General features: G+C 35.3%; 5 protein-coding genes across 8 annotated transcripts in view; all 5 read left to right on the plus strand.

The window, feature by feature from the left end:
* Positions 3,720–5,936, plus strand: LOC105170121 (probable glucan endo-1,3-beta-glucosidase A6). The gene is made up of 3 exons (XM_011090742.2): positions 3,720–4,030; positions 4,121–5,407; positions 5,589–5,936. Exons 1-3 carry the CDS (start codon positions 3,970–3,972, stop codon positions 5,624–5,626), a joined length of 1,386 nt encoding a protein of 461 aa, XP_011089044.1. The 5' UTR covers positions 3,720–3,969; the 3' UTR covers positions 5,627–5,936.
* On the plus strand, positions 9,268–12,051 carry LOC105170122 (UV-B-induced protein At3g17800, chloroplastic). The gene is made up of 2 exons (XM_011090743.2): positions 9,268–9,844; positions 11,081–12,051. The coding sequence occupies exons 1-2, from the start codon at positions 9,510–9,512 to the stop codon at positions 11,880–11,882; spliced, it is 1,137 nt and encodes a 378-aa protein (XP_011089045.1). The 5' UTR covers positions 9,268–9,509; the 3' UTR covers positions 11,883–12,051.
* Positions 14,486–16,568, plus strand: LOC105170246 (putative quinone-oxidoreductase homolog, chloroplastic). The gene is made up of 4 exons (XM_011090917.2): positions 14,486–14,857; positions 15,003–15,150; positions 15,420–15,511; positions 15,735–16,568. The coding sequence occupies exons 1-4, from the start codon at positions 14,792–14,794 to the stop codon at positions 16,425–16,427; spliced, it is 999 nt and encodes a 332-aa protein (XP_011089219.1). The 5' UTR covers positions 14,486–14,791; the 3' UTR covers positions 16,428–16,568.
* On the plus strand, positions 17,280–23,729 carry LOC105170125 (serine/threonine-protein kinase MHK-like). Of its 2 annotated transcripts, none has more exons than XM_020696871.1 (18): positions 17,280–17,534; positions 18,372–18,741; positions 18,837–18,915; positions 19,013–19,081; positions 19,199–19,288; positions 20,168–20,306; positions 20,414–20,516; positions 20,647–20,699; positions 20,928–20,994; positions 21,273–21,381; positions 21,481–21,546; positions 21,625–21,693; positions 21,765–21,816; positions 21,903–22,025; positions 22,740–22,771; positions 22,878–22,923; positions 23,039–23,114; positions 23,235–23,729. In XM_020696871.1, exons 2-18 carry the CDS (start codon positions 18,734–18,736, stop codon positions 23,362–23,364), a joined length of 1,311 nt encoding a protein of 436 aa, XP_020552530.1. In that variant the 5' UTR covers positions 17,280–17,534; positions 18,372–18,733; the 3' UTR covers positions 23,365–23,729. The 2 variants fall into 2 exon arrangements, with proteins under 2 accessions (XP_020552530.1, XP_011089053.1); XM_011090751.2 differs by having other exon boundaries at positions 17,282–17,534; positions 21,903–22,013.
* Positions 19,777–25,678, plus strand: part of LOC105170123 — a 9,948-nt gene continuing 4,046 nt past the window's right edge. For 2 of the 3 annotated variants that reach the window (XM_011090745.2, XM_011090746.2), the window contains exon 1: positions 19,777–19,787. The gene's annotated coding sequence lies outside the window, so the exon portion shown is untranslated. Of the gene's footprint in view, positions 19,788–25,387; positions 25,667–25,678 lie in introns of those variants that run through there. The other variant, XM_011090749.2, reaches the window with a different exon arrangement.

Here is a 25,678-nt window from a genome sequence, read left to right on the forward strand (position 1 = left end):
ACTGGGTCTGTCACTATGTGCGTGGTATGTGAGTGTGTCATGACGGTACCCATTACTTCACTAACAAAACTGTGTTCAATAATTTGCTGTCAAGAAACCTGCACATTCATAACATCTACACTTAAAATACATACATATATATATTGTCACATCTAAACTATCCGTATATTTATTTGATTTTGTTTAAAATTGAAATTTACAAATTAAGATCTTGAATGATCTGTAAATTTTTAAAACTCTATTCACCTAGCAAAATGGGGCAAATTTGTGAGACGCATATAAAGTCAAAATAAACAGAGCTCAAATAATAGGATATTGCTTGTATTGCACGCTACATCATTTGGCGTATATTATGGGAACGAGATCATGTGCGCTTGTCTAGAGGACTGACAATATAGGCTGACTTCTCATATTAATTGTAAATGATGAATTTGAATGACTTGTAAACCTTAATGTTTTCTCCCCAGCAAAGTCTCATCGTTTAATATGACACTAAATATTTTGCACGCTGCATTATTTTTCTATTTGCAAGGTTAATTATTTTTATATTATTAAAAAAATTATAAAAATTTAATTTATATAAAATATATAACAAATTTATACATCCATGACTTGAATTAATTTTTTTCTTTTAAAAAAGAAAGCACCGTGAATGTCCTCCACAACATGATTTCAATGTTTTTTATTTAATTTTATTTTTTATAAATTAATTATATTCAATTAATTATTAACAACATAATAAAATTAAAAAAATTATAATTTTAATATGTTGGATAAATTTTAATATTATAATTTTTTTAATTTTATTATATTGTTAATAATTAATTGAAGATAATTAATTTATAAAAATAAAATTAAACAAAAATATATATATATTAAATTATGTCGTGAAAGACATCCACGACATGGCTTTTTTTTAAAAAAGAAAAAAAAAATTGAGCCATGGATCACATCCACAACTTGTTATAAACTTATTACATATTTTATAATTATCTTAATAATATAAAAAAATTAACCCTTTATTTGCATGTGTCACATAACAATTGAATTTGACAAATTAATTTGGTCGTTCAGAATTTATATATTTAACTTCTATCAAAAGTCGGAGTATAGTCGAGATTTTGTAGAAAAAAAAAATTAAGTAGAACAAAAAAGTACACACTATTAGAAAAAAAAAATGTCATATGACGATGTTGTATTACTACTGATTACGTACATGAATTATTATTTTATTAAGAGTTATAATAGTAGATTTTACAAATATAGAAAAGAGCAATATTAAACATTGTCAAAGTTACTACGTAACAGATATAAAATTTAATAATCGGTAATATGGGAAAGTCATATAATTCTCGAAGAGTGAGGATTGAAAAGTGAAGAATCGTGAAAAGTGTGGGTAAAGTTGAGGGACTTAAAAGAAAAAAAAAAAAGCAGTGGGTGTATCTGAAAAAAGGAGGGAATAATTGCAAGAAAAAGGCCTTTTGGCTGGAGGGAATAAAGAAGGTTTAAAGCTTCGGCCTAGCAGCTGCTCGTTTGCATTCCGGATCCAAAGCTTGAAGGATTAATTTCATGTACATCTTATTTTTTATAACATTATTTATTTATATGTGAATTTTTAAAAATTTGAATTTTGTATTTTTTATATTTAAATACACGTAGAAATATATAATTTTATTTACATAAAATATGAAATTAGATGTGCACAAATGATGTATGTATTATAATAAATAATGATAATCTTTGTGTACGTAAGTAGGTTTAGAAAAAATAAATAAATCCAATAAAGTCTCGCCCGACTTTATATAACAAGTAAAATCATGAAAAAAATGTACCTTCTATAATTAACAAAACCTTATTCAAATATTAAGGTATAAGTATTAAAATCAAGAAGAAGTATGTTCAACCATCCAATGATATCAGTGTTTATTATCTTATTTCAATAATAATTTCTTGTTACTTAATATCCATCTGTATATTTTAATATGATATGTAATTGATGCAAGCAAAAGTCGCTTGCTAATGAAGTTTTGGGACTCAAAATCTTTCGGCCAAATCCTTTGCAAGCCTAAGAAAGGGGACTTACAAAATAACATTTCGACGACCAAGTTAGTAAATAGTTGTCGAAAAATGAATTAAAAATAAATACAGTAGCAAAAGGTGTTTTGGAGATGAGAGAATATATTGTTGATGAAAAGTGTTTGAATAGTAAACTAGTATATATGTGATTAAGCGCATAAAACATTACCCTTAACCAAAGGGGGGAGGTTGGCTTTTATTGTCTTGGTTCTCTCTCAGATGAGGAGACATGCCCCTTTAGAACTCAGGTCGACGATTACTGCAGATAAGTTTTTTCAAATTTAGAGGCAGTTGGCGAAGGTTTTCAAGAAGTCAAGTCGGTCGAAAAGTATTGAACCAAATAAGTTTTTTAGAGGATAACTTCCACATCTCGAGAGGGTTGTTGGGAGATGGGAATAATCCTTTCATATCTCCAAACATAAGTGATGATTATATGATCCTCTTTTTCGTGCTGTACTAATAATCTTTGTAGCAGTGTTGGGGGAGGAGGGTACATTTAGCAACCAAATGGGCTTAAGGGACTTATTTCTTGACAGGCTAATGGATCACAGTCGGGGTCTAATCTATCTCGAATCCTATAAATTGATCATGAACTGGAGGCTATTCTCCCTCGGACTTCATGCGCACAAAGGCTTTTGTTGGGCTTCTATGTAAAATTAAGCCTATACATGAGCAAAGTGCCTTTTTTTGGGTATACATAATGCATCTAATCATTTTTTTTATACTTAAATATATTTAATTTATTAATTAATATATTAGTAATATATATATATATATATATGTATTCCAAAAACAGACGAAAAAAGAGAGAGGAAAGGGTAAATAAATAATAATAATAATAACGTATACAAGCACTTATTAATCTCCAACGGCTACTTGGAAATATTGGGTTGCAACCTTTTCAGCTGATGGGTCCCAAAAATCTTCCACTTTTGCTGTCTTCTCACCCACATAAAAGCTTAAAACCTCACAAAAGGAAAGACCCCACCACTCCACTCATCAAACTTACGTAGTCCATCACTCTATCATTTCCTGCCCAATATTTCCATGCTGCACCACACCTATTCGCTAATTATTGATGCATCCAATATGCCACGCTTCCAATAATCTTATAGAAAATTAATTCCGTACCTAATAATAAACAACAAAATTGGTGCAGTAATTTTTTTTATAGGAATTTTTCTACATATATATTATTTCGTGTTTGAAAACATTAATAATTTGAATCAGTATTGAACTAACATTATACTGATCACAACGTGATTTACTTTACTCCGTACTGGTAGAAAAATTGGTTGATTTAATTGTACATATATAAATTAAACACAAGGAAAAAAAGTTATATATACAAATATTATAAAATAAAATAGAGGGGGAGACATTTGTGTTGCATATAGAGTAACACATTAGTCCAATCCTTTTTCTAAAACCATAATAAATTAGAGAAAAAGAATTGTGATTAGAAATTTGTGTATGGTAATTAGAGAAGGACATTTGCTCTATCTTCTTCATCAGCTTTTGCTTTGTCTTTATCCAAAGGTTAAAGCAGAATACCCCAACCCCTCGCCAAGTGGTATCCCACTTCCCTGCAATTTCTCATACACAGTACTAATTCCATTGGTTTTATATTAATCTTCCCAAATCTTGGACTCCTAAACCCTCCAATCAACGTCCAATCCTCACTGCTCTCCATATATTCCACAAAAACCTCAAACCTTTTTGCTTCCGCTGTCTTCTTTAATCTCAACGTTCCATTCACGTCTCTCTCTCTCTCTCTCCCCAGACAAGTTAATCTTCTTCAGTTAATGCCCGGAAGAACATTGGTATAAGTACCATTCATTTATTGACGAAGAAGAAGAAGAAGAAGAAAGAGAGAGCAAATCCAAGAACATCATGGGTGTCTTTGCTTCTTTCCTTGTGCTGTCTCTTCTCTCTTTCTCGGCTTCTTTCTCATGTAAGTCTCTGCAAATAATACTGCACTCTCTCATACCACTGTGTGTTGTTTCCTTTACATTTACGGATTTTGTGTTTGATGATTTTTCAGGTGGAGAAATGCAACCCAAGATCGGAGTCTGCTACGGCGAGCTGGGCAACAATCTCCCCACCCCATCAGCATCCATTCAACTCATCCAAAAACTCAACGGCAAACGGATCAAAATCTACGGGACCAACCCCAAAATCCTCAAATCAATACAAGGCACCGACCTCCAAATATCAATCATGGTCCCGAACAACCTCATTCCCGACATCTCCACCAACCAAACACTCGCCGACCAATGGGTCCAAACCAATGTTGTCCCCTTCTACCCGGAGTCCAAGATCCGTTACCTCCTCGTCGGCAACGAAATCCTCAGCAACCCACCCAACACAACCTGGTTCAAACTCGTACCCGCCATGCGCAAAATCCGAAGCTCTGTCAAAAAATACGGTCTCCACAAGATCAAGGTCGGAACCCCGTTGGCGATGGACGCTTTGGAGTCTTCTTTCCCACCGTCTAATGGAACTTTCCGGTCCGACGTTCGGGAAAAAGTCATTAGACCGATGCTCCATTTCTTGAACCGGACCAAATCCTTCTTCTTCGTCGATGTCTACACTTACTTCGCTTGGGTTTCTCAACCTCTCCAAATCAACCTCGACTATGCTCTGCTTCAGCCCACGAACATAACCTATACGGATCCCGTTTCGGGTCTGACCTACACCAATCTGTTGGACCAAATGCTGGATGCTCTTGTTTTCGCCATGAAGCGACTCGGGTACCCGGACATTCGCCTCTTCCTCGCCGAAACGGGTTGGCCCAGCGGCGGAGACCCGGACCAGCTCGGAGCTAATATTTACAACGCCGCCACTTACAACCGCAATGTGGTCAAGAAGTTCATGGCGAAGCCACCAATCGGGACACCAGCCAGACCCGGGGCAGTCATCCCGACCATGATCTTCGCACTGTACAACGAAAACCAGAAGCCAGGTCCGGGTACTGAACGAAACTTCGGGCTGCTGTACCCTAACGGGTCGCACGTGTACCCGATTGATCTATCGGGCAAGACCCAGGTTTCAGATTACCCGCCTCTGGCGAAGCCTGCGAATAACGGGAAGTTATGGTGCGTGGTGGCGGAGGGTGCAAACAAGACGGCGTTGACGGGGGCATTGTCGTACGCGTGCAGTCAGGGTAATCGGACCTGCGACCCGATCCAACCAGGAGGGAAGTGTTACAAGCCCAATTCGTTGATCAAGCATGCTAGTTATGCTTTTAGTTCATATTGGGCCCAGATGAGGGCAGCCGGGGCGACTTGTTCCTTCAGCGGGTTAGCGGTTATGATCTCCAAAGATCCGAGTAAGTACTACTATCCTACTTCCTCATACACCACACCTCATAAAGTACTCTAATTTTTTTTTTAAATAAAAAAATATATTTAAAATTATTACATTATTAACTAATTATTATTAAGTTAAATTAAAATATAATTGTTATTCAAGTGGAATTAATATTAATTATTTTGTTCTATTTTGTGCAGGTTATGGGGCATGCAAATATCCGAGTGTTAACCTCTGAGCATGCAAGGTGGCATTAGCTTATTGGTTGGATTGACATGATTTCACCAATTTTTATTTATTTATTTTCTTGGAAATGGATTAGGGTTTATGATTTTTTACAGAGCTGAGAAGGCTGTGTTGGGCTGGGGAGTGTATTAACAGAGGCCTCATTGGCCCATCAACACTAGATGGCCCATTTTGAATCGCTTTGAATATCGGTTTTTTTGTCTAAAGAATTTTATGATTTGTGGAAGTAGGAGAGTATAAGATATGATATTCTCCTAATAATCTGTTTAAATTCTTGAGGTACGAAATATATTTCACATACATACTATCACTATTATTACTACTTCCAACGAGAGCTGGTGGGTACCAAAGAGTTGTGAAAAGCAAAGGATAACCAAACAAAGGAACCTACTGGAAAATGTCAATTACCTTTTTCCTTTTTCAATCAAATAACTTTTTTTTAGCTATATTTATTTCATAAATATTATTTTAAAAATAAAATTTCAAGGTATTTAGATTTAAAAATACAAGCTTCTATGTTATAAGAACCAAAGAATCTTGTTAAAATATATCTGATAACTGATAATTTTTTAGGGATATTGTAAAATCCTAATATCATTTTTTGGTAATGAATCTCAGGTCTAAGCCCACAATGAAGGGCCCGTCCATGGGTTTAGAAGCCCAAACTATTTGCAGTCCTTTTATAAACCTTCGAATCTATGGAGAAACAAAAATACAAGGTCTAGTCTTTCACTGTCTACATATATACGTCGTTGCGTTGCAGCCTCACACTCAACTTGGAGATATTTTTTATTTTTTAGGTGATAATAATGCATTATTATTTATTTTTAAATAAATCGATAACAATTATCAATATCAAATATCTGTATCTAACGATTATGGATAACTATAACGATCGTATATCTATTAGTATCATATAAAATACCTAATTAACACCTATTATTAAACTAAAACATTATATATGTTACAGTGAAATAAGATCCTAGAGTTAAACTATGGCTCATTGGCCAATCCAAAGATATTTAGATACTAAGAAAAAATATCTAAAAAATGAATCAAAAATACAACTTCTGACCCTCGTTGGACAGCTACCTAGCTATTTCACTTGCCAACTTCGTTGCCTCCAATACTCTTGCTGGATTCAGCTTATACTTCTTGGCTTCACTCATGTATTTTCCTTTTGCCTTTTACAAATAACATATTATTTAAAGGTTTTACAAATAGCATAATAATAATAATAATAATAATAATAATAGCATTAAATAAATAAGTCATTCAGATCTGATCACAAGTGTCCTTATAAATTTAGTTTGATAAGATATGGAAATAGGGCGGATTTATGGGCTTTTTCTTTTCTCATATAATAATAATAATAATAATAATAATAATAATAATTTCAACGCCTTTGAATGATCAACTACTTTTAGATATAGTGAACAATTAATATATTTATTTGCTAATGTCACTTGGTCACATTTATTTCCTGATGCTACAGTTGCCCATCTCACAGTCCGTCGCTCGGATCATAACTCATAAGGCGTTACTTACTCATTTAGAGGAAAGGCCAGCATATACGCTACAGTGTTCCCGTCTATGGAGATTTGAGGTTGCATGGCTTCAATTGGAGCAGTGCGAGGACATAATGGCAGCTAGTTGGGGGTCATCATTGGGCCAGGGTGGCTCCTTGAAGGTTGCTGCAAAGTTTATATAAGGTTGAATGGTCCTTTTCTGGAGCAGGTGATGTTTAAACTCGATTTCCCTTCTTCCTTTATTTGCTTGGTAATGCTTTGTGTTTCTCTATTTCCTTTTCTTTTATGCTTAGTAGCAAACAATTTGGCTCCCTTGTTCCTTAGAGGGGACTCCGTCAGGGGAATCATCTCCCCCTATGTTTATTTTTACTCTATACAGAATATTTCAGCTCGTTGTTAAAGTCTGCTGATGGCTGGATTAAAGGGGTGTCCATTTGCACAACTGCTCCCTCCATCTCTCACCTTCTCTTTGCGGATGACGCTAATCTTTTGTCAGGCCTCTCTTCAGAGTACACGAGTGATTCAGGATATTTTGGAGGTATACCAGCGAGCATCGTGACAGGAGATTAATTTCTCCAAATCTTTGGTTGTGTTTAGTAAGAACATGTAGGAGGACACTTGCTCCCATATTGTTGTCGAACTTGCCATTAAACGAGAGAACAAGCTGGTGTGTTATTTGGGTCTTCCTTCTAGAGTTGCTTGATCCAAATGAAACTTTTTTGCCACCATCCAAGATGAAGTGTGGGCGAGAATAACGAGTTGGAATGCAAAACTTCTTTTTCAAGTGGGGAGGGAGCTGTTGATTAAGTCGATTATTCAGGCCATTCCTACTTATGCTATGGGATGGTTCCAGCTTCCAATTTCCAAGAAGAACTAGTTCTGTTGAGACTGGTTCTACTACCTGGCCATTATTTTTAATGCATTAATTATTAATACATATTTTACCCCAAATTAAATTAAAAATTGATACTTTGTACAATATATGTTATATTAATAACTTTATATATACTGCAAAACAAATACTAATATGTTATTTCAATACTAATTGCATGGAATTAATTTTGTAAAGGAACTTAATTGAGTGGTTAATGTAATATAAGTTGGAAATTGAAGAATATTTTTGGTATTGAAATAATTTGATATAGTGGTACCGTAACTACCACTTTAAATTTATAAAGCTTCTTCTCTTAATAATAATATAGATAATATGTTGTCGCTTTCTTAATTAGGTTGCAATTTTTGATTAGTGGGAGTGGCAATTATTGGTTCTTCCTCATCAGAATATTTCATTATTTTATTTAGTACGATTCATATATAGTTTATTAAATTATTTTTTGTAGGTACCTTAATCAAATAGAGTTGTGGAGCATAATTAATTATTTCATTCTCATGACACTGACACATTATCTAAACATAATTTAACTTGAAATAATTGAGGTTTTCTATCCCTACAACTTCAAAACTTGACTACCAATTCTTAAACAAATCTGATCAAATATTAAAATTTATGCTATGATGTCTATGCTTATGATGTCTATGCTTATTCCCACTCAACTTTTGTACTCATAATAATACTAATTTTGGATTTGTAATTATGAAAGATTTAAGAAAATATTTAAAGGAACAATATTAAGAACACAATTTCTATTGGATTAAAAATTACATCACTGCTTTTATATTATTTATTATCTTAATATATATTTTTAGGTACTTTTTTATCCTATAAAAATTAATATACAATTTCTATAAATATTTTATTTTTAAAAATTATACACATGTATAAAAACATGTCACGCTTACTAATTTTATAATGCATCTACCTAATATAATTACCAACGTTCATAAAGCGTTAAATTGAAATTGAGTTTTTTTAAAAAATAGATGAATTTGAAAATCAATTAAAAACATAAGGACTAAAAAATAATTAACCGAACATGAGAAAAATCAAAATTAACGACAAAAAGGGAAAAAGAAAAGTGGGGAGATCTTTTTGATAAGTGGGAATTGGAGCAGCTCCAATGTCCCACTTGTCGCCATCATAATTGCCAATCCCCTCTTTTCCTTCTCTCAATCTGACTCTCACCTTATCCGCTTTGTTCGCTCTCTCTCTCTCTCTCTATACGTATATCCCTTTTGTATCTATCTCCTTCTTCTCTTCCCTTTCTTTCTCTGTCTCTCTCTCTCTCTCTATATATATATAAATATATATATTGGAGAATCAGAACTACTATACTAGTAGAATACTTCTTGATTCCTACACTTATCAAAAAAACCCATTAAACCCTCTTCCATTATCAACTTGAATCAGCCAATCAGTTAGTCGAGACTTCACAGAGTGATTGTTGAATGGACTTTTGTGTTTCCTACGCCAGGCCCAGATTCCCAACTCTGCCCGCCGGAGTTCTCCGCCGTCCCGTCACTTTTGGGCTGCCTGTTGATGGACGGCCATTAATTGTGGTGGCTAGTACCAGTAGTGCTAGCAAGCGTGAGTTTGGGGGCTTGAACGCACCGCTGGAGCCGAGGACGACGGCTGGGAAGTTTTTGAGTGGTGTCTTGTTGGATGATCGCGACAACTTTCGGGTAGCCGCTAGGAAGGAGTTGGAGCGGCTGGCGAATGAGAGGGATGAAGCGGCGGCTCGTTTGCAGCTCAGCCTCGGGTCCGATGAAGCTTGCCTTCATAGGTTGGTGACCATGCCCTTTTCTTGGTTATCCCAAGTTTATTGCATTTACTGAATTTATGAATTTCTGAGAAAATATTATATCGGTGACAGGTCTCTGTGGTAAAATCAACGCTGTCTTTTTCTTATGGTTATTGTATTATAATCTGTTTAACATTGGGTTTGGTAGTTCAAATCTTATCTGAGGTTCAAATAATATGAGATACATATAAGCGTGAAACTATGATTTACAGATTATGCAACTTAAGTATATATGTATATGCTTCTAGGTTGTGTATTTATAAGTCTAGATATTGTTCCAAGGTCTTCTCTGAAGTTAGATATATGTGTGAAGTCAGAAGTCTTTCTCTCCATCCATCAAAGAACAGATCGGAGTAACATTGTGTGTGTTAAGAGAGAAAAAAAAATCTTTGTTTCCTATAGTTACTGGTTGAATTCGTGCAAGCTTTCACTCCTTTGATAAATATTGTTTCCGGGCTTGTAATGGAATAAAGATCAATGATTAGGTATAAAGCAGAGCTCAGCATTTTTTTAATTTTTACAAAAGATGCAAATTTTGTGATTGGTAGAGTTAGTTCTCCTTGTAGTGATATGTTGATTGCCTAAGCTATGTGTATACTCAGCGTAAGGTTATTGTGCGAACCTTGTTGTCGTAGTTAGATTATATCAAGGCTTGAGTTGGGAAAGCAAATATATTGATTCCTCTATACATGTATAGTTTTGGTTTGTGTGTTGTTGATGCTTGAATTATTTTGTACCATTACTTTGGATTTTAGCAATATGCTTGTATTTCTTTTTACGAACTGGATGGCACGTTTTTGGATAAGCGCAGAATTCCTTGAGAATGGCATGGGCCGGAGACGGTGTACTAGTGCATCAAGTTCCTCAAGAATGTAGAGGCTGGAGGAGCGTGTACTAGTACTGCCACCGGACATGGAGTGGCCGAAATATAATGCATTGATGCATTCCTTGCATCTCTCTTTCGGCACCTCTAGGTGATGGTGGAGCAAATACAACGTCGACGTGGATTATACTGATGCTTTTCACATTACTGCATTTTCAAGGCGTGCTGTTACAGGACGTAGAGACATAGTATTGCTTAAATGACCACTTCTTGAAATAATTAACTGTAGGCCAAACAAATGCTGATAAACCTGAGAAACCGTGGTAATGTTGGTCAATTTATACGACGGCTTTGACTTTTCATACTTTCTTGCTGACTTAAAAAATGAATGGCAGGAGGATTGCTGAATTCAAGGAGCATGAATGCCGGGATGCAGTTGAAGAAGTTATGTACATGCTCATATTCCACAAGTTCAATGAGATGAGAGTTCATTTGATCCCCCGGCTTTCCGAAGGCGTGTATAATGGTCGGCTTGAGATCTGGCCTTCAAAGGACTGGGAACTTGAGTCTATCCATAGCTTTGAGGTTCTGCAAATGGTTAGGGAACATCTAAGAGCTGTTGTTGGATGGAGATCAATTTCTAATGTCACAGCCAGCTGGGCCACAACTGAGATACAACGGCTCAAGCTCTGCAAACTTTATGCTGCTTCTATCTTGTACGGATATTTCTTGAAGTCCGCTTCTTTGAGGCACCATCTGGAACGGGTTCTAGACCTGAGCAACTCCCACTTTGGCATTGGTGCTCGGAATCAGCTTTCCGCTCCTGAGATGTTTTCAGTGGGATCAGACTACATCACCTCTGGCCGTGTTGGCAGCGCAAAATCATCATCTGTGGGTCGAGTCTCTTATAGCTTGGGGAGTAAACAGGAAAACTTCAGGTTTTATGTTATGGGATTTGATGCGGAAACAATTCAGATGTGTGCAAAACCAAAGTCCAAAGAGGCAGTGAATCTGATCGAGAGACACAGCTCCGCGCTCTTTGGAGACGAGGAGACAGGTTTGGTAGAGACCAACGATGTAATTACCACTTCGTTTGCAAGTTTGAAGAGATTTCTGCTGGAAGCTGTTGCTTTTGGCTCCTTCTTATGGGAAGCGGAAAACTGTGTGAATGCTGTATATATGCTCGAGGAAAACTGAGTATGTTCTATGCTCTTTATTAGGCCTATTTTGTGTATATTAGATTTCTTGCTTTTTAATGTGGAGGTGTATATAGTATATGCTGTTTCCTGATGGCAGACAGAATAATGTACATATAGAAGTTTCACACGGTGATTTTGCTATAAAGAAAATTTTTGTTCTTGCCCAATTTTGAACTGTCTCATTTTCTGAAGTTCCTTTGTTGTTTGACTTGGACATACTTGAATTTTTCGTTCGAACGATATTCAATACTTATGCCTAGTTCTTTGGACAGGCGACAATTTGGATCTTTTATTGTAAATTGATGTGCAAGTTGTATTGTACTTCACATGAGCATCTGACGTTATAAAGATCACGTAATCCGTATATATCTGTATGTATACGGAGGGTTGAATGGTATACAAGCATGGACAAGAAGTTTGCCTCAAGGGCTTTGTATTCAAATTTCGGGAATTTATGCTAATCGAACTCTTAACTATATTCCAATGCTACTTTTCGAACAGAATGTGAAGTTGAACATAGAAATGGAACCTCGGATGACAAATTGACTTGTAGAACTATCTACAAAGGTCAAACTTTCATAAGATAAACCAGCTTGCGACTTCATAATTCTGAATAACAGACCAATTACATAGTTTTAGACCTGGGCAATTGTAAGCACTCTTCCTCAAATTTTTTTATGTTGCACATGAACCTAGAATCTCCCTTGTCCATTTGTTTTTCCTTGATGACTTTGAATTGTTAAAATGTGCAGGCAACACCTACCCTTTTAAATACTCAACCTAAACAGGTCAGACAACAATTTCAACGCTCAAACCATATAATAACTCATCAAATTTACATCATCCTGGAGCATAATTTCATTGCACCACCAACCAACTCTTTTCTTTCTTTCCTTCAGCAATGGCTGTTGTCCTATTGAAGCTCGTTTTCCTCGTTTTGAGCATGTTGTCGAACCTGCTAACACGTCTTATCTTCAACGCTGCAGCTCACGTCCTTGTTCAAATGATTCAAGCCCTCAAAGTTCCCGGTGAGGGCAGCCAACGACTTCTGGACCATTTCAGGAACTTGATCACAACGGTATTGAAGTATTTGTCTAATCTCATTATCCAGGCAATTAGCAACGCGTTCTCATCTCTTTTCAATGTTGTTAAAGAAGGGATTCTGAGTTCATCGTCTGGCTTGGCTGGAACAGCGGCGGAATTGGTGGACAAGTCCAAGACATCGCTTAATGACATGGTGGAAGATATTCCGGAGGTTTTGGAGGCTTTCAGACAGATGGTTGCTAAAATTGTGACAGACTTTTGGAACAACAGCAATAATGCTGTAGCATATGTGACTCAGAATGTCTTGAATTGACATCCCAATTTGTGGAGCTCTATATAGTAAGTAAATCATAGAATTTAGGACACTGAATTTGTTTGCGACATACATACCATGAAATCAATAGGAAAACATTTATGATAGATGTGATCAGAAGATTCAAAAATTTGGATTGGTGAAAGATTTTGTTGTCTTGCCAAGAAATGTATAGAAATCAAGTGTTTGTACATGAACAAAGGTTTTCACTTTTCAGGCTAAGTTATGAAATAGTTGGAATTTAGAAATATTGCACGAATTTATACCATCACAGGTGCGTGATGCATTCTCCACTCAGGATCTTTCTTTTTATAGATGAGATGATGTCAATTCAATCAAATGGCCAGTGACATAAGTTCATCATTAATGATCAAAATAGGAACCAATAATTACCTTTTAGTCTAAAAAAAGATGGTATCAAGAGAGAAATGGGCCGGGCTTTTTCTAAAGTTTCAAAACCCCAAAATTAGTAGTTAATTGGGCATTTATGGATAAGTCTTCTTTCAGTATGGGCCGTGAGAGCGGACGCAGTGATTAAGATTAACTGGATTTCGATTCTTCGGGTAACATAAATTGTTCGTAAAGGCCCAGAATCTCATGCCATTAAAAAAAAAAAAAAAGAAAGAGAGGTTGCATGTACTAATTGGGAAAAAATAAACTAAAGTTGCATGTGCCACTACAAAAAAAATATAATATTTACTTATAATTAATCATCATTATTAAAAATAATAATTATAATAAATAATTATTGATCAAAGTCATGCAATAATTGTTAGTCGTGATTTTTACTAGTATGACTAAAACTTTTGTTATGGTTAAAAGTTAGGGCTGTAACTCATAACCTTGATAAAAATTATTTTTCATAGTGTATAAATTAAATTCTTGTATCTAATTATGATTAATAATAATTATTTATCATGACTTTTAATCTATAACCATTAAAAGTATAAATCATAGTATTTTTTGTTTTTTTTCTAGTGTACTAATTGGGATTGTGCAAGGACTAGGATTCCCCATCCTGTTAGCTCATTACAAGGATTTAATAAATCTTAGTATCTATATTTTCTAAAATAAATAAAAGTCTTATCTTGCAAAGAAAGAAACAAAACCTAGCCACACATAGTTGAAAAGCACGAGACTGAATTGAAATGGAAAGCAAATCAAAGAAGATGGAGTGATGGTTGAATATTTCAAATGTTTACTTTTATTCAAGGCCTCAAGATCACCAAACCAATGTGAAAAGGGAAACCGCCTCTCTGCTCCCATCAAACAGTACTACTAGTCCATGAACTGATGATGCATGAGGGTAGGGGGGACTCACTTGTTTGAGAGGACCTCAAAGCCCTTAAAGGTACTGGTGAAGGGATTGACCACCAAGGCACATACATGTACAAGGGCTATTCTTGTCATTTCACCTACCCAATTCGTTGGTTGAAACTCTATTTAACGATTTATGATTCGCAAGAAGCCACCAACCCAATTTAGTTGAGCCAAAAAATTTGAATCTTTCTCAATCGATCCTGAAACTAAGACGATTTTTTATTTGGGCCATGGCGGGGAAGCTTATGCATGCATGCGTCTATGACGGTTCTGTCACTGGAGTGGTCGGTTTGAAGGTAAACATTTGATTTCTGTACAAGTTTCTGTCTGTTTATTGAGGAGTTGATTGAATGTCCTGAATTAGTATAGTTTGAAGTAGACAAGTATTTGTAATAGGTAATACTGTGAGTTCAAAAACTGAAGCATATATAATTGTTGCAGCACGTCCAAGTTCCAGTTCCTACTCCAAGTAAAGATGAAGTCCTGATAAAGTTGGAAGCCACGAGCTTAAATCCTTTTGATTGGAAAGCTTACAAGCTCAAAGCCCTTCTGCGTCCTCTTCTTGCTCGCAATTCTCCATTGATTCCCGGTAACCTTAAATTTTCCTGTATATAGCAGTATTAATTGTGTCGGCTTAAATGGGATGACAAGGCCGCGTTAGATAATTTGTCTTTTCGACCCAAACTTGTGATTGTTTGATAATTATATATATATGTTGCGTTTGTCTGGGTTTTACAATATATGCGAGAAGAACAGTTTTCGGATCTTATAATATTTCAAATTATTGTAATAGTATGATCTGTGTGGGGAAGTGTTGTTCTAGCTTTTAATTTGATTCTATGTTTTTCATTTTCTTAGGTACTGATGTGGCTGGAGAAGTGGTGGAGGTTGGATCCGGAGTCAAAAAGTTCAAACCTGGCGACAAAGTTGTCGCCATCCTAAGACTTATAGTAAGTTTTTTAATTACCTCATAATCCACCCGTCTTTAATCATTCTATGTGTAAAACAATATCTCAACTTCAAGTAAAAGCTGCACAAACACAATAAATTCTTCACACTACAGTGAATTCAACACAATTTCCTAAGTTTCATACATATAGTTATAGTGCTTGTGCATATATATCCTTTCTTGTCTTTTTGGACATGTGTGCTCAAATTTATTTGAATCAACAGCCAGGAGGTGGGTTGTCGGAGTACGGTGTGGCTAACGAAAAACTGACAGTTTCCAGGCCTCCAGAAGTGTCAGCTGCTGACGGTGCAGGCCTGCCCATTGCAGGCCTTACAGCCCACATGGCACTCACCCAATATGCTGGTCTCAACCTCGACGGCAGCGGCCCTCAGAAGAACATCCTCGTCACCGCCGCTTCAGGCGGAGTGGGTCAATACGCTGTTCAGCTAGCAAAACTGGGAGGCGCCCATGTAACAGCCACATGTGGAGCACGAAACGTTGACCTAGTCAAAAGCCTCGGAGCCGATGAGGTTCTTGATTACAGGACCCCAGACGGGGCAGCTCTTAGGAGCCCGTCAGGCAGGAAATACGATGCTGTTGTTCATTGTACGACAGGCGTTTCGTGGTCCGTTTTCGAGCCGAATTTGAGTGAGAATGGTGTTATGATTGATCTCACTCCAGGGGCTGCTGCTATGTGGACTTGTATTGTCAAAAATGTTACCTGTTCCGGGAAGAGGTTGGCACCCCTGATGCTGATTCCTAAAGATGATCGTAATTTAGTATGTCTTGTTGAGTTGGTGAAGGAAAGGAAGCTTAAGACAATTATTGACTCCAGACATCGTTTAGGCAGAGCTGAGGAGGCATGGCGTAAGTGCATTGATGGGCATGCAACTGGGAAGATCATTGTCGAACAGTAACAAAATTTTTATTCCAATCAGATTTAAATTTTTCGTTTACAATGTAACATGTAAGATTCAATATCATCTAGCTATAGCAATGTCTATGAGTGTAAGATTCAAGAAAGTTAATAAAAATTATGATTGGAGATTTATTACAAATTCTTAGTATATTTTGCATTAAATTATATATATGTGCTACATATTTTTTTAAATGAATAAAATAACATAATTAATTGTGAGGACTGTGTGTGTGTGATATGCTTATTGGTAATCTAAATTTTTCATTATAAATTAATATTATATTTTATATTCCACTTCAATTTTCATATATATATTTTACCTTGTGGATAAATACATGAGCAAAATATAATTGAAACTAAAAATATATTTTCCCGAATTTTGCACTTTGTTACATATGACCTTTTTTTTTTTGTTGATTTTTCTATGAAAAAAAATATCCCATATTGTCCATATATAAATAATACCACATTACATAATCCTTAATATCACATATGTAGTACCTAGTGTATGTGACTTTTTTTGCAAAAACTTGATTAAAAAATAATTATAAATAGCAAAAATTTTATAAAATTGAGATGGTACATTAATAAAAAAAATCAAATATCTAATTTAAATAACAAAATATAATTAACCATTTTTTATTTGTGTAAAGTCTCAATTTGATCATATGGACAAGGAACAGATACAAACAGTGTAAAATTTGACGTATAAGAAGGGCAACATTGTCATTTGACCAAAGGCAAAGACCAATTCTCCTTCTCCATCACCACATCTTTTTCTAATTAAAAAAATAATAATTAAAAAAAAATGGTCCTGCATAAATATAATATAATATGTATACAATTTTGTATGCGTTTGGTTTCTTCTCCAACGCTACTTCTGCGGATTTTTCTGTTGTTATATTATTATTATTATAATGATTCATCATAACGTAGCTCGCTCCCTTGATCCAATTCTCTCTCCCCCTTGTTTTCAACGATACCTCTCTTATTACTGCATTTTTATCCGAATATCCAATTTTCTCTCTCTACACCTTACACACCTATATTCCTCTCTCTAGATCTTCTCAGCTTTCACTCATGCCGTGTTGCTGTTTCGTATAAGGTGAGGTCACTTGGCCGCTAATTTTTTTCGATTTTATTCACTGTTTTTGGGGGAGTTGGAGATTTTATTACGTGGATGTCGTCTTAAATTCTACTTATGCTTCCGATTGGTCAGATATCTGTAATTTGAATTTAGACTGTGTTCTTAATGCTTGCAATTTTGGATTTTATTTCTTTTTTTTTTTTTTTAACTTGATCGTGGTGGCTAGTGTTGTGGTTTTCTGAGACTGAGATTTTCGCTTATTTTGGTAATTTAGTTTAATTATGTCGAAGGAGTTATACTTCCCCCCCCCCTCTTTTTCCTGCCTTTATTATTTTTGGTTGTTTTTTCGGACGTTAGATTATGTGAATTCAGAATTTCAATGAGCTGATTATGCTATGCACTTTTCCTTTTTGGGAGGAAAAGTTCACGCGGAATGTATTTGATTCTTGGAATGTTAATTTTAGTTAGTTCTGTATTTTCCCGTGAAAGAATTATCGATGCTTTTTTTTAATACTTTAATTGTGATCTTCTCTCTAAGGAAAGGATCACGAGAAATTTGAATTTTTTTTAAAAGTATGCCTAAGGTGACGAGGATCATAAATTTCAACCAAAGGACAACTTCGCATCTGCAATTGTAGTATTCACACAGCTGATATCTGCAATTATATACCTCAATTTGGTCAGAAATTGGAGTAGCATCCTATCTTTCTGATTTCATTATTGGTTTTTTTTAGTTGATTTCACATTTTTGAAAGTGCCAAATTTATTTTTATGTACATTTTTTTATTTTTAACCACTGATGTCATCGTTAGATTCTACGCTAATTTGTTTGTTGATCTCTTTGATTTTTGGCAGATGGATGAAATTTGAAGTTCATGATAGTTTCATGATCATATGTGGATAATTTTTTGATATCCGTTGCTGGAGTTTTGTAGCAAGGACGTATTGGATTACGGTGGCCATATTTAGATGATAACCACTGCTTGCAGCTAGTAGAGGCTGCATATAAGCATGTTGATATCATTTTGGTTGATATTTAATCATTCTTACAATGAAAAGCCAGCACTTTACTACATTTTGTATTATTTGGTGGACATAAGCAAAGATGTGTACATACAGTTACTTGAAGAACACTGTTTAAACAGTGTTGAAACCTCTTTAAAGAGGTTAGAACTACATTGAACTAAATTAGGTTGCCGGTTATTGCAAATCAAAGAATGGAAAGGTAAGCATTTTTTCTTAAATTATTTGACTGAGGCTATTATGACTTTCTTCTGGCAGTAGCTTTACAGTGCTGTTTTGATTCCATTGTCCTTCCAGATATAAAATTTTGGATGAGCTTGGTGATGGAACTTGCGGTAGTGTATATAAAGCCGTAAATGTCGAAACATCTGAGATTGTGAGCACTATTTGTTCTCCTCATTTGTTTTCTATTTCCTGGTGATATTCTTTTTGTATTAAAGGTGATTCATTTTGACATCTAGTATCTATTCCAGGTTGCAGTCAAGAAAATGAAGAGAAAGTTTTATTACTGGGAGGAATGTGTGAACCTAAGAGAAGTAAAGGTATGTTAGTCAATTGATCTAATAGAAGTTAATACCCATGATGGAACTTGAAGATTACATATGGATCGCACTTGTATTATTGTAGTTAACGTTTTTTATATTTCCTCTTATGTGCAGTCCCTCCGCAGATTAAATCATCCCAATATCATCAAGTTGTTGGAGATTGTTAGGCAAAATAATGAGCTTTTCTTCATATTTGAGTACATGGTATCATTTGCTTATCATTACTTATTTTCAGATTACTGTTATGTTTTTATGTGTATACCGTATCCTTTTAAAATGTGATACATATTAGACCTTTAACAGCTTGTTCTCATTAATGAGTTATAGACAAGAATAAAGTAATATGTGCATGATGAACTTCTGATTGGTGGCAAGTGTCTAGTATTTGTCCATGCACTGTACAAATGCAATTTTGGTGCAAAACTTGGAGTCGGATGCTCACAAACAAGGAGAATCTCAATGTGAAAACAAGGTTGTTGAGATTAAGTTAATGAAAGTGATGGTTTGGTGCTTAAGTTGAACTGCATTAACTATTCTACTCTGTATTGCCACTTTTACTTAGATTTCTACTTGTGAAATCTAATCAAAGGTTTAAAACAGTAAGAATAAAAAAGCCAAAATGAGTTGATGCAGTGGAAGTGGGTAAATAAGGGAACATGCAGAAGATATCTGAATATGGTGGTGAAGTAAACGAGGAAGAGAGGTGACAGAAAGTACGATTCACATTTAAACTGATTTCATTTGGAAATTAGCCATCTTGGTAAACACAAATCGAACAGCAGGCATTGCAGTTAATTATGAATTTAGGTGTGGAAACAGGGAAATGTTTTGGAACTTAAATTCTTGGAAAATATTTATCCTAACATATTGTAACGATAGATACCGTGTCAACTACATTATTATCCGGTAGATGCCGATATCAAATAAACTGCTCCAGAATGATTCATGGACTTTTCCTGTGTTACAGTACCTTCATGACATATTTAAGTGGTCGGATATGTTAATCTGATTTCAAAATTGCTCAAAATACTATACCAAAGACAACTTTCCACTATGGTTTTGAGCTGGTCTTCATATTTCCAGGAACATAACTTATACCAAATAATGAAAGATCGGAAACAATCTTTTTCTGAGGAAGAGATTCGAGCCTTGATGTCTCAAGTGCTGCAAGGGCTCGCTCATGTGCATAAACATGGATATTTTCATCGGGATCTAAAACCTGGTATTAATATTAAGGTTTTTCCATGTCATCTGGATTTGGCAAGCTTTTGTTTCTAGAGAAGGAAATATTGTTATCCTGCTAATTCACTAAAATCGTTCTCCCTCCAGAAAATTTGCTGGTGACAAATAACATTATAAAGATTGGTGACTTTGGACTGGCTAGAGAATTGTCCTCAACGCCTCCTTTTACTGATTATGTTTCAACACGCTGGTTTGTCACCTTCGCCAACACCATTTACCTTTTCTTGCTTTCTTTAGTGATTCAGGACAGTCTATTTATGCCTTATACGTGCTTTTCTTCTCTTGTTCTTTTTTTTTTCTTTTGGAAATCTTTTGGCTAGGTATCGAGCTCCGGAGGTATTACTGCAATCTTCATCCTATACCCCCGCCATTGGTATGCAAGATTGTTTTTTGCTCAAACTTTTCGTAATTCTATTACTTCTATGGAACTGCTTTATTTTGTTGTTTTTCATCTCGATTGTTGGTTTATAATCTTGGTGGCTTCTGGGCTCTATTTTGACTGTGCCATAAGACATGTTGCATACAAGAGATTAAAGCATTAATTTTTCTTCTCTTTCAATTCTTTTATACAATAACTCCACAAATGCATAATTCCTCACAGATATGTGGGCTCTTGGTGCAATACTGGCTGAGCTTTTCACTTTCTGCCCGATTTTTCCCGGTGAAAGGTGACCTCATGATCTAGTCCCTGAATATATTTATGTCCACTTACAATGTTGTTTTCCATATGCCGCATGGTAGGTAGTTTTTTAAATGCTGTCTTTTTTTTGTCACCATGTGAATTGCAATACTTTCCTGCACATCACATATATGTTCTTTAATTTTGCTGTATCTAATGAGATTATTATGTATGTCAAACATCCATTAGAGCTAAAAGACTATGCAAGTGAATTATCTGGAGGTGCATCCTTTTGTAACATGTGAATGTTGTTCCATTTATGGGCAGTGAGATTGATCAATTATACAAGATATGCTGTGTACTTGGGGCACCCGACTGGAATACTTTTCCTGAAGCTACAAACATTTCTCGGTTACTTAATATCACTTGTTCAGATGTGAGTTCACTTCAACTTGCGCAGCATATACTATTGCTTAAGTTTTTTTTTCCTCCCTATCTAACTGATTTTGGTATTAATCTTGTTGATTGTTGATAGATCATGCCTGCCGATCTTTCTGATATTATTCCAAATGCGAGCATGGAAGCAATTGACTTGATCAAGGTAGCTTCAATTGTGTATTTAATTTGGTGTATTTTATGGATGCAAGTCTGCTTGATCTAATACTTTTGTCTATTTCAGCAACTTTGTTCCTGGGATCCATTAAAGAGACCAACTGCAGAACAATGCTTGCAGCATCCGTTTTTCCACGTAATTTGCGTAATAGGTTTGTGTAAGCTTACACTGTTTTCTCATAGGTACTTAACTTCTCCAATGATTAGGTCGCCACGTGGGTTCCTCGTTCACCTGGAGATGCACTTCAACTAACTCTGGGTAACTGTTTTTTTGGTATTTGGTGTACTTGTCAATGATGTAGCTAAGATATATGATCCTTTTCTTACTTAATGACATGTGTGTAGGATCTGAACCTAATCTTGAACTGAACCTGTGGGACTTTGGCACTTCAACGGATGATTGTTTTCTTGGCTTGACTCTGGCAGTAAACCCCAGTGCTCCAAACTTGGGTAGAGGTTGTATTATTGGTATTTCATGGTTATTGAGAATTTGAGATGTTAATTATGGCATTTGGTGCTTTCTTTTCATTTATTTCTCTGCCAAACAATAGGACCCAAATATTGTATGACAGAACTGATATAATGGGACAAGTAATCTGTGAATTGGTGAGAATTTGACTTAGTACCACATAACTAAGTGCAACAAGGGGAAACCAAGTATCGGTGTACAAGACCCCATCAACCACAATACTGCCCTTGTTATATAGTGAATTTACTGTCTTGGGGAAAAGAAAAGCAGAATCTAGCTGTGGTAGGAAACAGTGACGGAATCAATATGCTTTTCGAATAAGTTCATGCACAATATCATTTCCATAAGATGTAGTATAGGTCTGCTTCTTTGTCTTTAAGTTTATCGCACTGTACTAGGTATATTTGTTTAAAATTTGTAGATATCTGATTCAGGATAGTGTTAAGACCTAGGTTCCCACTGAGATTCTGTTAAGAAAAAGAATCATTTGATGTGAGACTATTGTATTACAGAATAAGATAACAAACAAGAGTCATTTTCCTGATAATTGTTTTGGTTAAATCATTAAACTGAAGAATGCTGTGATTTTGTAATCACATCCTTTTTCTTCTTTGACATTCCTTTTCCACGTTATCATCCTGCCGTCATTGGATGTTTTTAGTTGCCTCTCTGAAGTTCCACATTCTTCTGATTTGCAACTGTATCTCTTACAGACATGGCCCACAAAAATCAAGGTGCCAAAGAGGTAATCCTTAAGTTTCGTGTTTTCTCTTAATTCTCTTTCTGCTAATGATTTATAAGAGACCTGGATGAAAGTTTTTGTTTATCACAGTTTCTAACTTTACTTGCAGGATCTGATGATCTGCCCTGGTCTTATAGATCATTCATCACAATCAGGTAACATTTGTACTTTTTTCCTGCTCACATCCTTTAGGATATGAATTAACTACTTGTAATAATGTTTCTTCATTCAACTAGAGAAGATAATTGTATGCTCGCTGCTGCTTTTCAGTTTTCTGGTCACTGTTTCCCTCTAATCACCATGTCATAACTACGTCTGTAGAGCCTTCCCTATCCCTGTCTTTCAGGTACGTCACATGGTTTTCTATAAATATGATTTGCACAGAGAGGGGGGAGAAAGAGAGACAGAGTAATTAGAATCTTGATACACTTAATATTTATATTTTCTTACTGTTTGGAAATTGCAGTTCTGCTCCAAATCCATCAATTGGAGGTCCACAGGCAGCAGGGTTCGCCATGGCTACTTTCCAATCCAACATTTTAGAACGTCCCTTACTGGCGACTTCTGCACCCTTCACTCAGGGTCATTACCTCTGAGATATCCATCTTCTTATGGAGTATGATCATATGATTAAGTTTCTTTATCGACATTCAGTTGTAGTTATACCCTTTTGTTGTCCATAAGTGATTTAATTGTAAATGATTACTGTCTTTTCTCTTTTCACTGATATTTATTCTGGGAAGTAGCGCCTCCGCCCCCAAATCCCTTTATACTAGGGAGATAGTCGGAGAAGATAGTGTTCTGAAGTGGCTGGACTCAACTCCATAGCTGCTTGCAGGACATTGTTTGATGCCTTTGCTCTAGTTTTTGAATAAGAAGAAGCGTGATCTTTGTGAACTTCTGTATGATTTCCGTCTTTATGGATGTTGTATTTATCTAAGTGAATGTTTGATTTCAGGCTTTTTGGGGGTAATCTCACAATAAAAAACTACAGCATAATTCAGTGCTGACCGTCGAAATCTTTTGAAATTTTCAACTTCAAGAATCCGCTTTAGTTGCACTCCTCTTATTTCTATAAATACGCCCTCCTAATCCGCTTTATTTCCGTCAGTCTCAAAATTACATTCAAGCATTTTAAGCAATCTAGTATTCCTTAAAAAGATTCCAAAGTACTCTTTTGCCTCATCATTTCTCTAAGTTTTACATGCTCTACTATTTTGAAATTGTATTTTGAAACTGCTTTAACCCTCAAGCATAAGTGTTGGACAACATGTATATATATATGGGTAAATTAGATCGTCATCCTTGCAGATTAGACATAATCACACTACTACTGCCCTAGTATGTGATAGGACAACTTGAAAAAAGAAGATTTTTAGTTTTGCGATATTGCACGGGTGAAGTATACTTAGATTACAAATTTCTAATTCCCGATCAACTTTTGGGTATAGTTTGTGGGCCTATCCAAATCTCTTCGTTTTGGGATTGAGTAACAGTAATTGTCAATAATGAGTTTTAAAAGATTATTCAATATCTTTTATTTTTAGTTAGACACATTTTCATAATAACTCACACAATATAATGGGATATCAATCGAATTGCAAGTCACATCATTACCCATCTTATGAGTGGCTGCCAAATCTAACCCTTTAAGAAAATGGCTAAGACGACAAGGATTAGAAATGATAACAAGCAGGCGAGAGGTGGATTTGGTCGGATTTGATCGATATTCACTGCAATAATTTTAATTAGAGTTAAAATCTATCTCATCTTACCATGTTTCCAGATCTAACCCTTCATCTGTCATTTCTTATGAAATTTATATAACCCTGAAAACGGGAAAAAAAAATAATCTACCGGCCATCTAATAGAAACAATTCGAAGTTGTGCAGGTTGACTAATATCCTGTTACACATCTTAGCACTTTTGACGTAGACGAACTTGAGATACTTTAGTTTATTTGTTGACTGCACGAAGAAGAGCTGACCAATCCATGTTGGATACACTCTAGGAGAAGTTTGAGGCGCACATATTCTCTTTTCAAGGCCTTGTATTCATCACATTCCCAATTTTAGTCCACATACTTCCAACCAACCTCTCATGGAAAATGTAGTAATCAAAAGAAAGCACCATCATCATTATGTTGTTCCTTATTCTCCTACCTCTTATTATTAAAAGAAAAAAAAAAAAGACACATATCACTATCTAAATGGCTCGTATGTACTTCTTATGTATTTTAATTGAAGGAATTAAGAAAAATTTATTGTATAAGAGACGTTGATCATCATTATTAGAAAAAATTCATTTTTTGTTTATAATTTTATACTGTATTGTTCTATTTTAAAAAAAAATAAATGGAATAATCAAATATATTGAATAATTCTTATTACGAAACAATTATGTTGATCGTCTTTATTGAAAATTTACAAATATGTGGCATATGATATTAGTTTTTATTTATGTTGAGTAAGACAAAATTGAGTATAATTGCAAAAATTGTTGAAGATAAAGTTGATATTTGATTAAAAGTGAGAAGTAGGAATTGAATGATTTGATGTTGGAAGAGTAGAGTATTTGGCGGATAAAGGAACCCACCCACATTCATTCAATTCAATCCCTCATTCCCCATCTTTTATGTCTGGATTCTTGTTTATTTTACACGTTTCTCTCTCCTCCCTCTTGTTTCTCTCTCCTCTTTTCACCTTTTATAAATAGGGCCTTGCTGAGAGCCACAGAGTTTCTCTTCCCTTTTGGGGTTTCCTGGGAGGCGGCCCCTTTCTCTGAAAAAACCCATTTCAAGAATTGAAAAATCTTTTCAGGATCTGAGGACGACAAACAGAACACCAACCACACTCACTTGGGGGAAACCCACAATTAAGATTTTAGTTATTTGTATACGTATGTACAGAT

This window comes from Sesamum indicum, linkage group LG9 (genome assembly GCF_000512975.1).
Source record: "Sesamum indicum cultivar Zhongzhi No. 13 linkage group LG9, S_indicum_v1.0, whole genome shotgun sequence".
Taxonomy (NCBI): domain Eukaryota; kingdom Viridiplantae; phylum Streptophyta; class Magnoliopsida; order Lamiales; family Pedaliaceae; genus Sesamum; species Sesamum indicum.

Excerpts from the sequence above, each read along its gene's own strand:
- LOC105170125 (XM_020696871.1), top strand. Across the intron at positions 20,307-20,413 it reads TCATCGGGATCTAAAACCTG|AAAATTTGCTGGTGACAAAT; the intron begins GTATTAATATTA and ends TTCTCCCTCCAG. Across the intron at positions 21,694-21,764 it reads TGCAGCATCCGTTTTTCCAC|GTCGCCACGTGGGTTCCTCG; the intron begins GTAATTTGCGTA and ends TCCAATGATTAG.
- LOC105170121 (XM_011090742.2), top strand. The coding sequence starts at position 3,970 with ATGGGTGTCTTTGCTTCTTTCCTTGTGCTGTCTCTTCTCTCTTTCTCG. Across the intron at positions 4,031-4,120 it reads TTTCTCGGCTTCTTTCTCAT|GTGGAGAAATGCAACCCAAG; the intron begins GTAAGTCTCTGC and ends ATGATTTTTCAG. Across the intron at positions 5,408-5,588 it reads TATGATCTCCAAAGATCCGA|GTTATGGGGCATGCAAATAT; the intron begins GTAAGTACTACT and ends TATTTTGTGCAG.
- LOC105170246 (XM_011090917.2), top strand. The coding sequence starts at position 14,792 with ATGGCGGGGAAGCTTATGCATGCATGCGTCTATGACGGTTCTGTCACT. Across the intron at positions 14,858-15,002 it reads CTGGAGTGGTCGGTTTGAAG|CACGTCCAAGTTCCAGTTCC; the intron begins GTAAACATTTGA and ends TAATTGTTGCAG. Across the intron at positions 15,151-15,419 it reads CAATTCTCCATTGATTCCCG|GTACTGATGTGGCTGGAGAA; the intron begins GTAACCTTAAAT and ends TCATTTTCTTAG.
- LOC105170122 (XM_011090743.2), top strand. The coding sequence starts at position 9,510 with ATGGACTTTTGTGTTTCCTACGCCAGGCCCAGATTCCCAACTCTGCCC. Across the intron at positions 9,845-11,080 it reads GATGAAGCTTGCCTTCATAG|GAGGATTGCTGAATTCAAGG; the intron begins GTTGGTGACCAT and ends AATGAATGGCAG.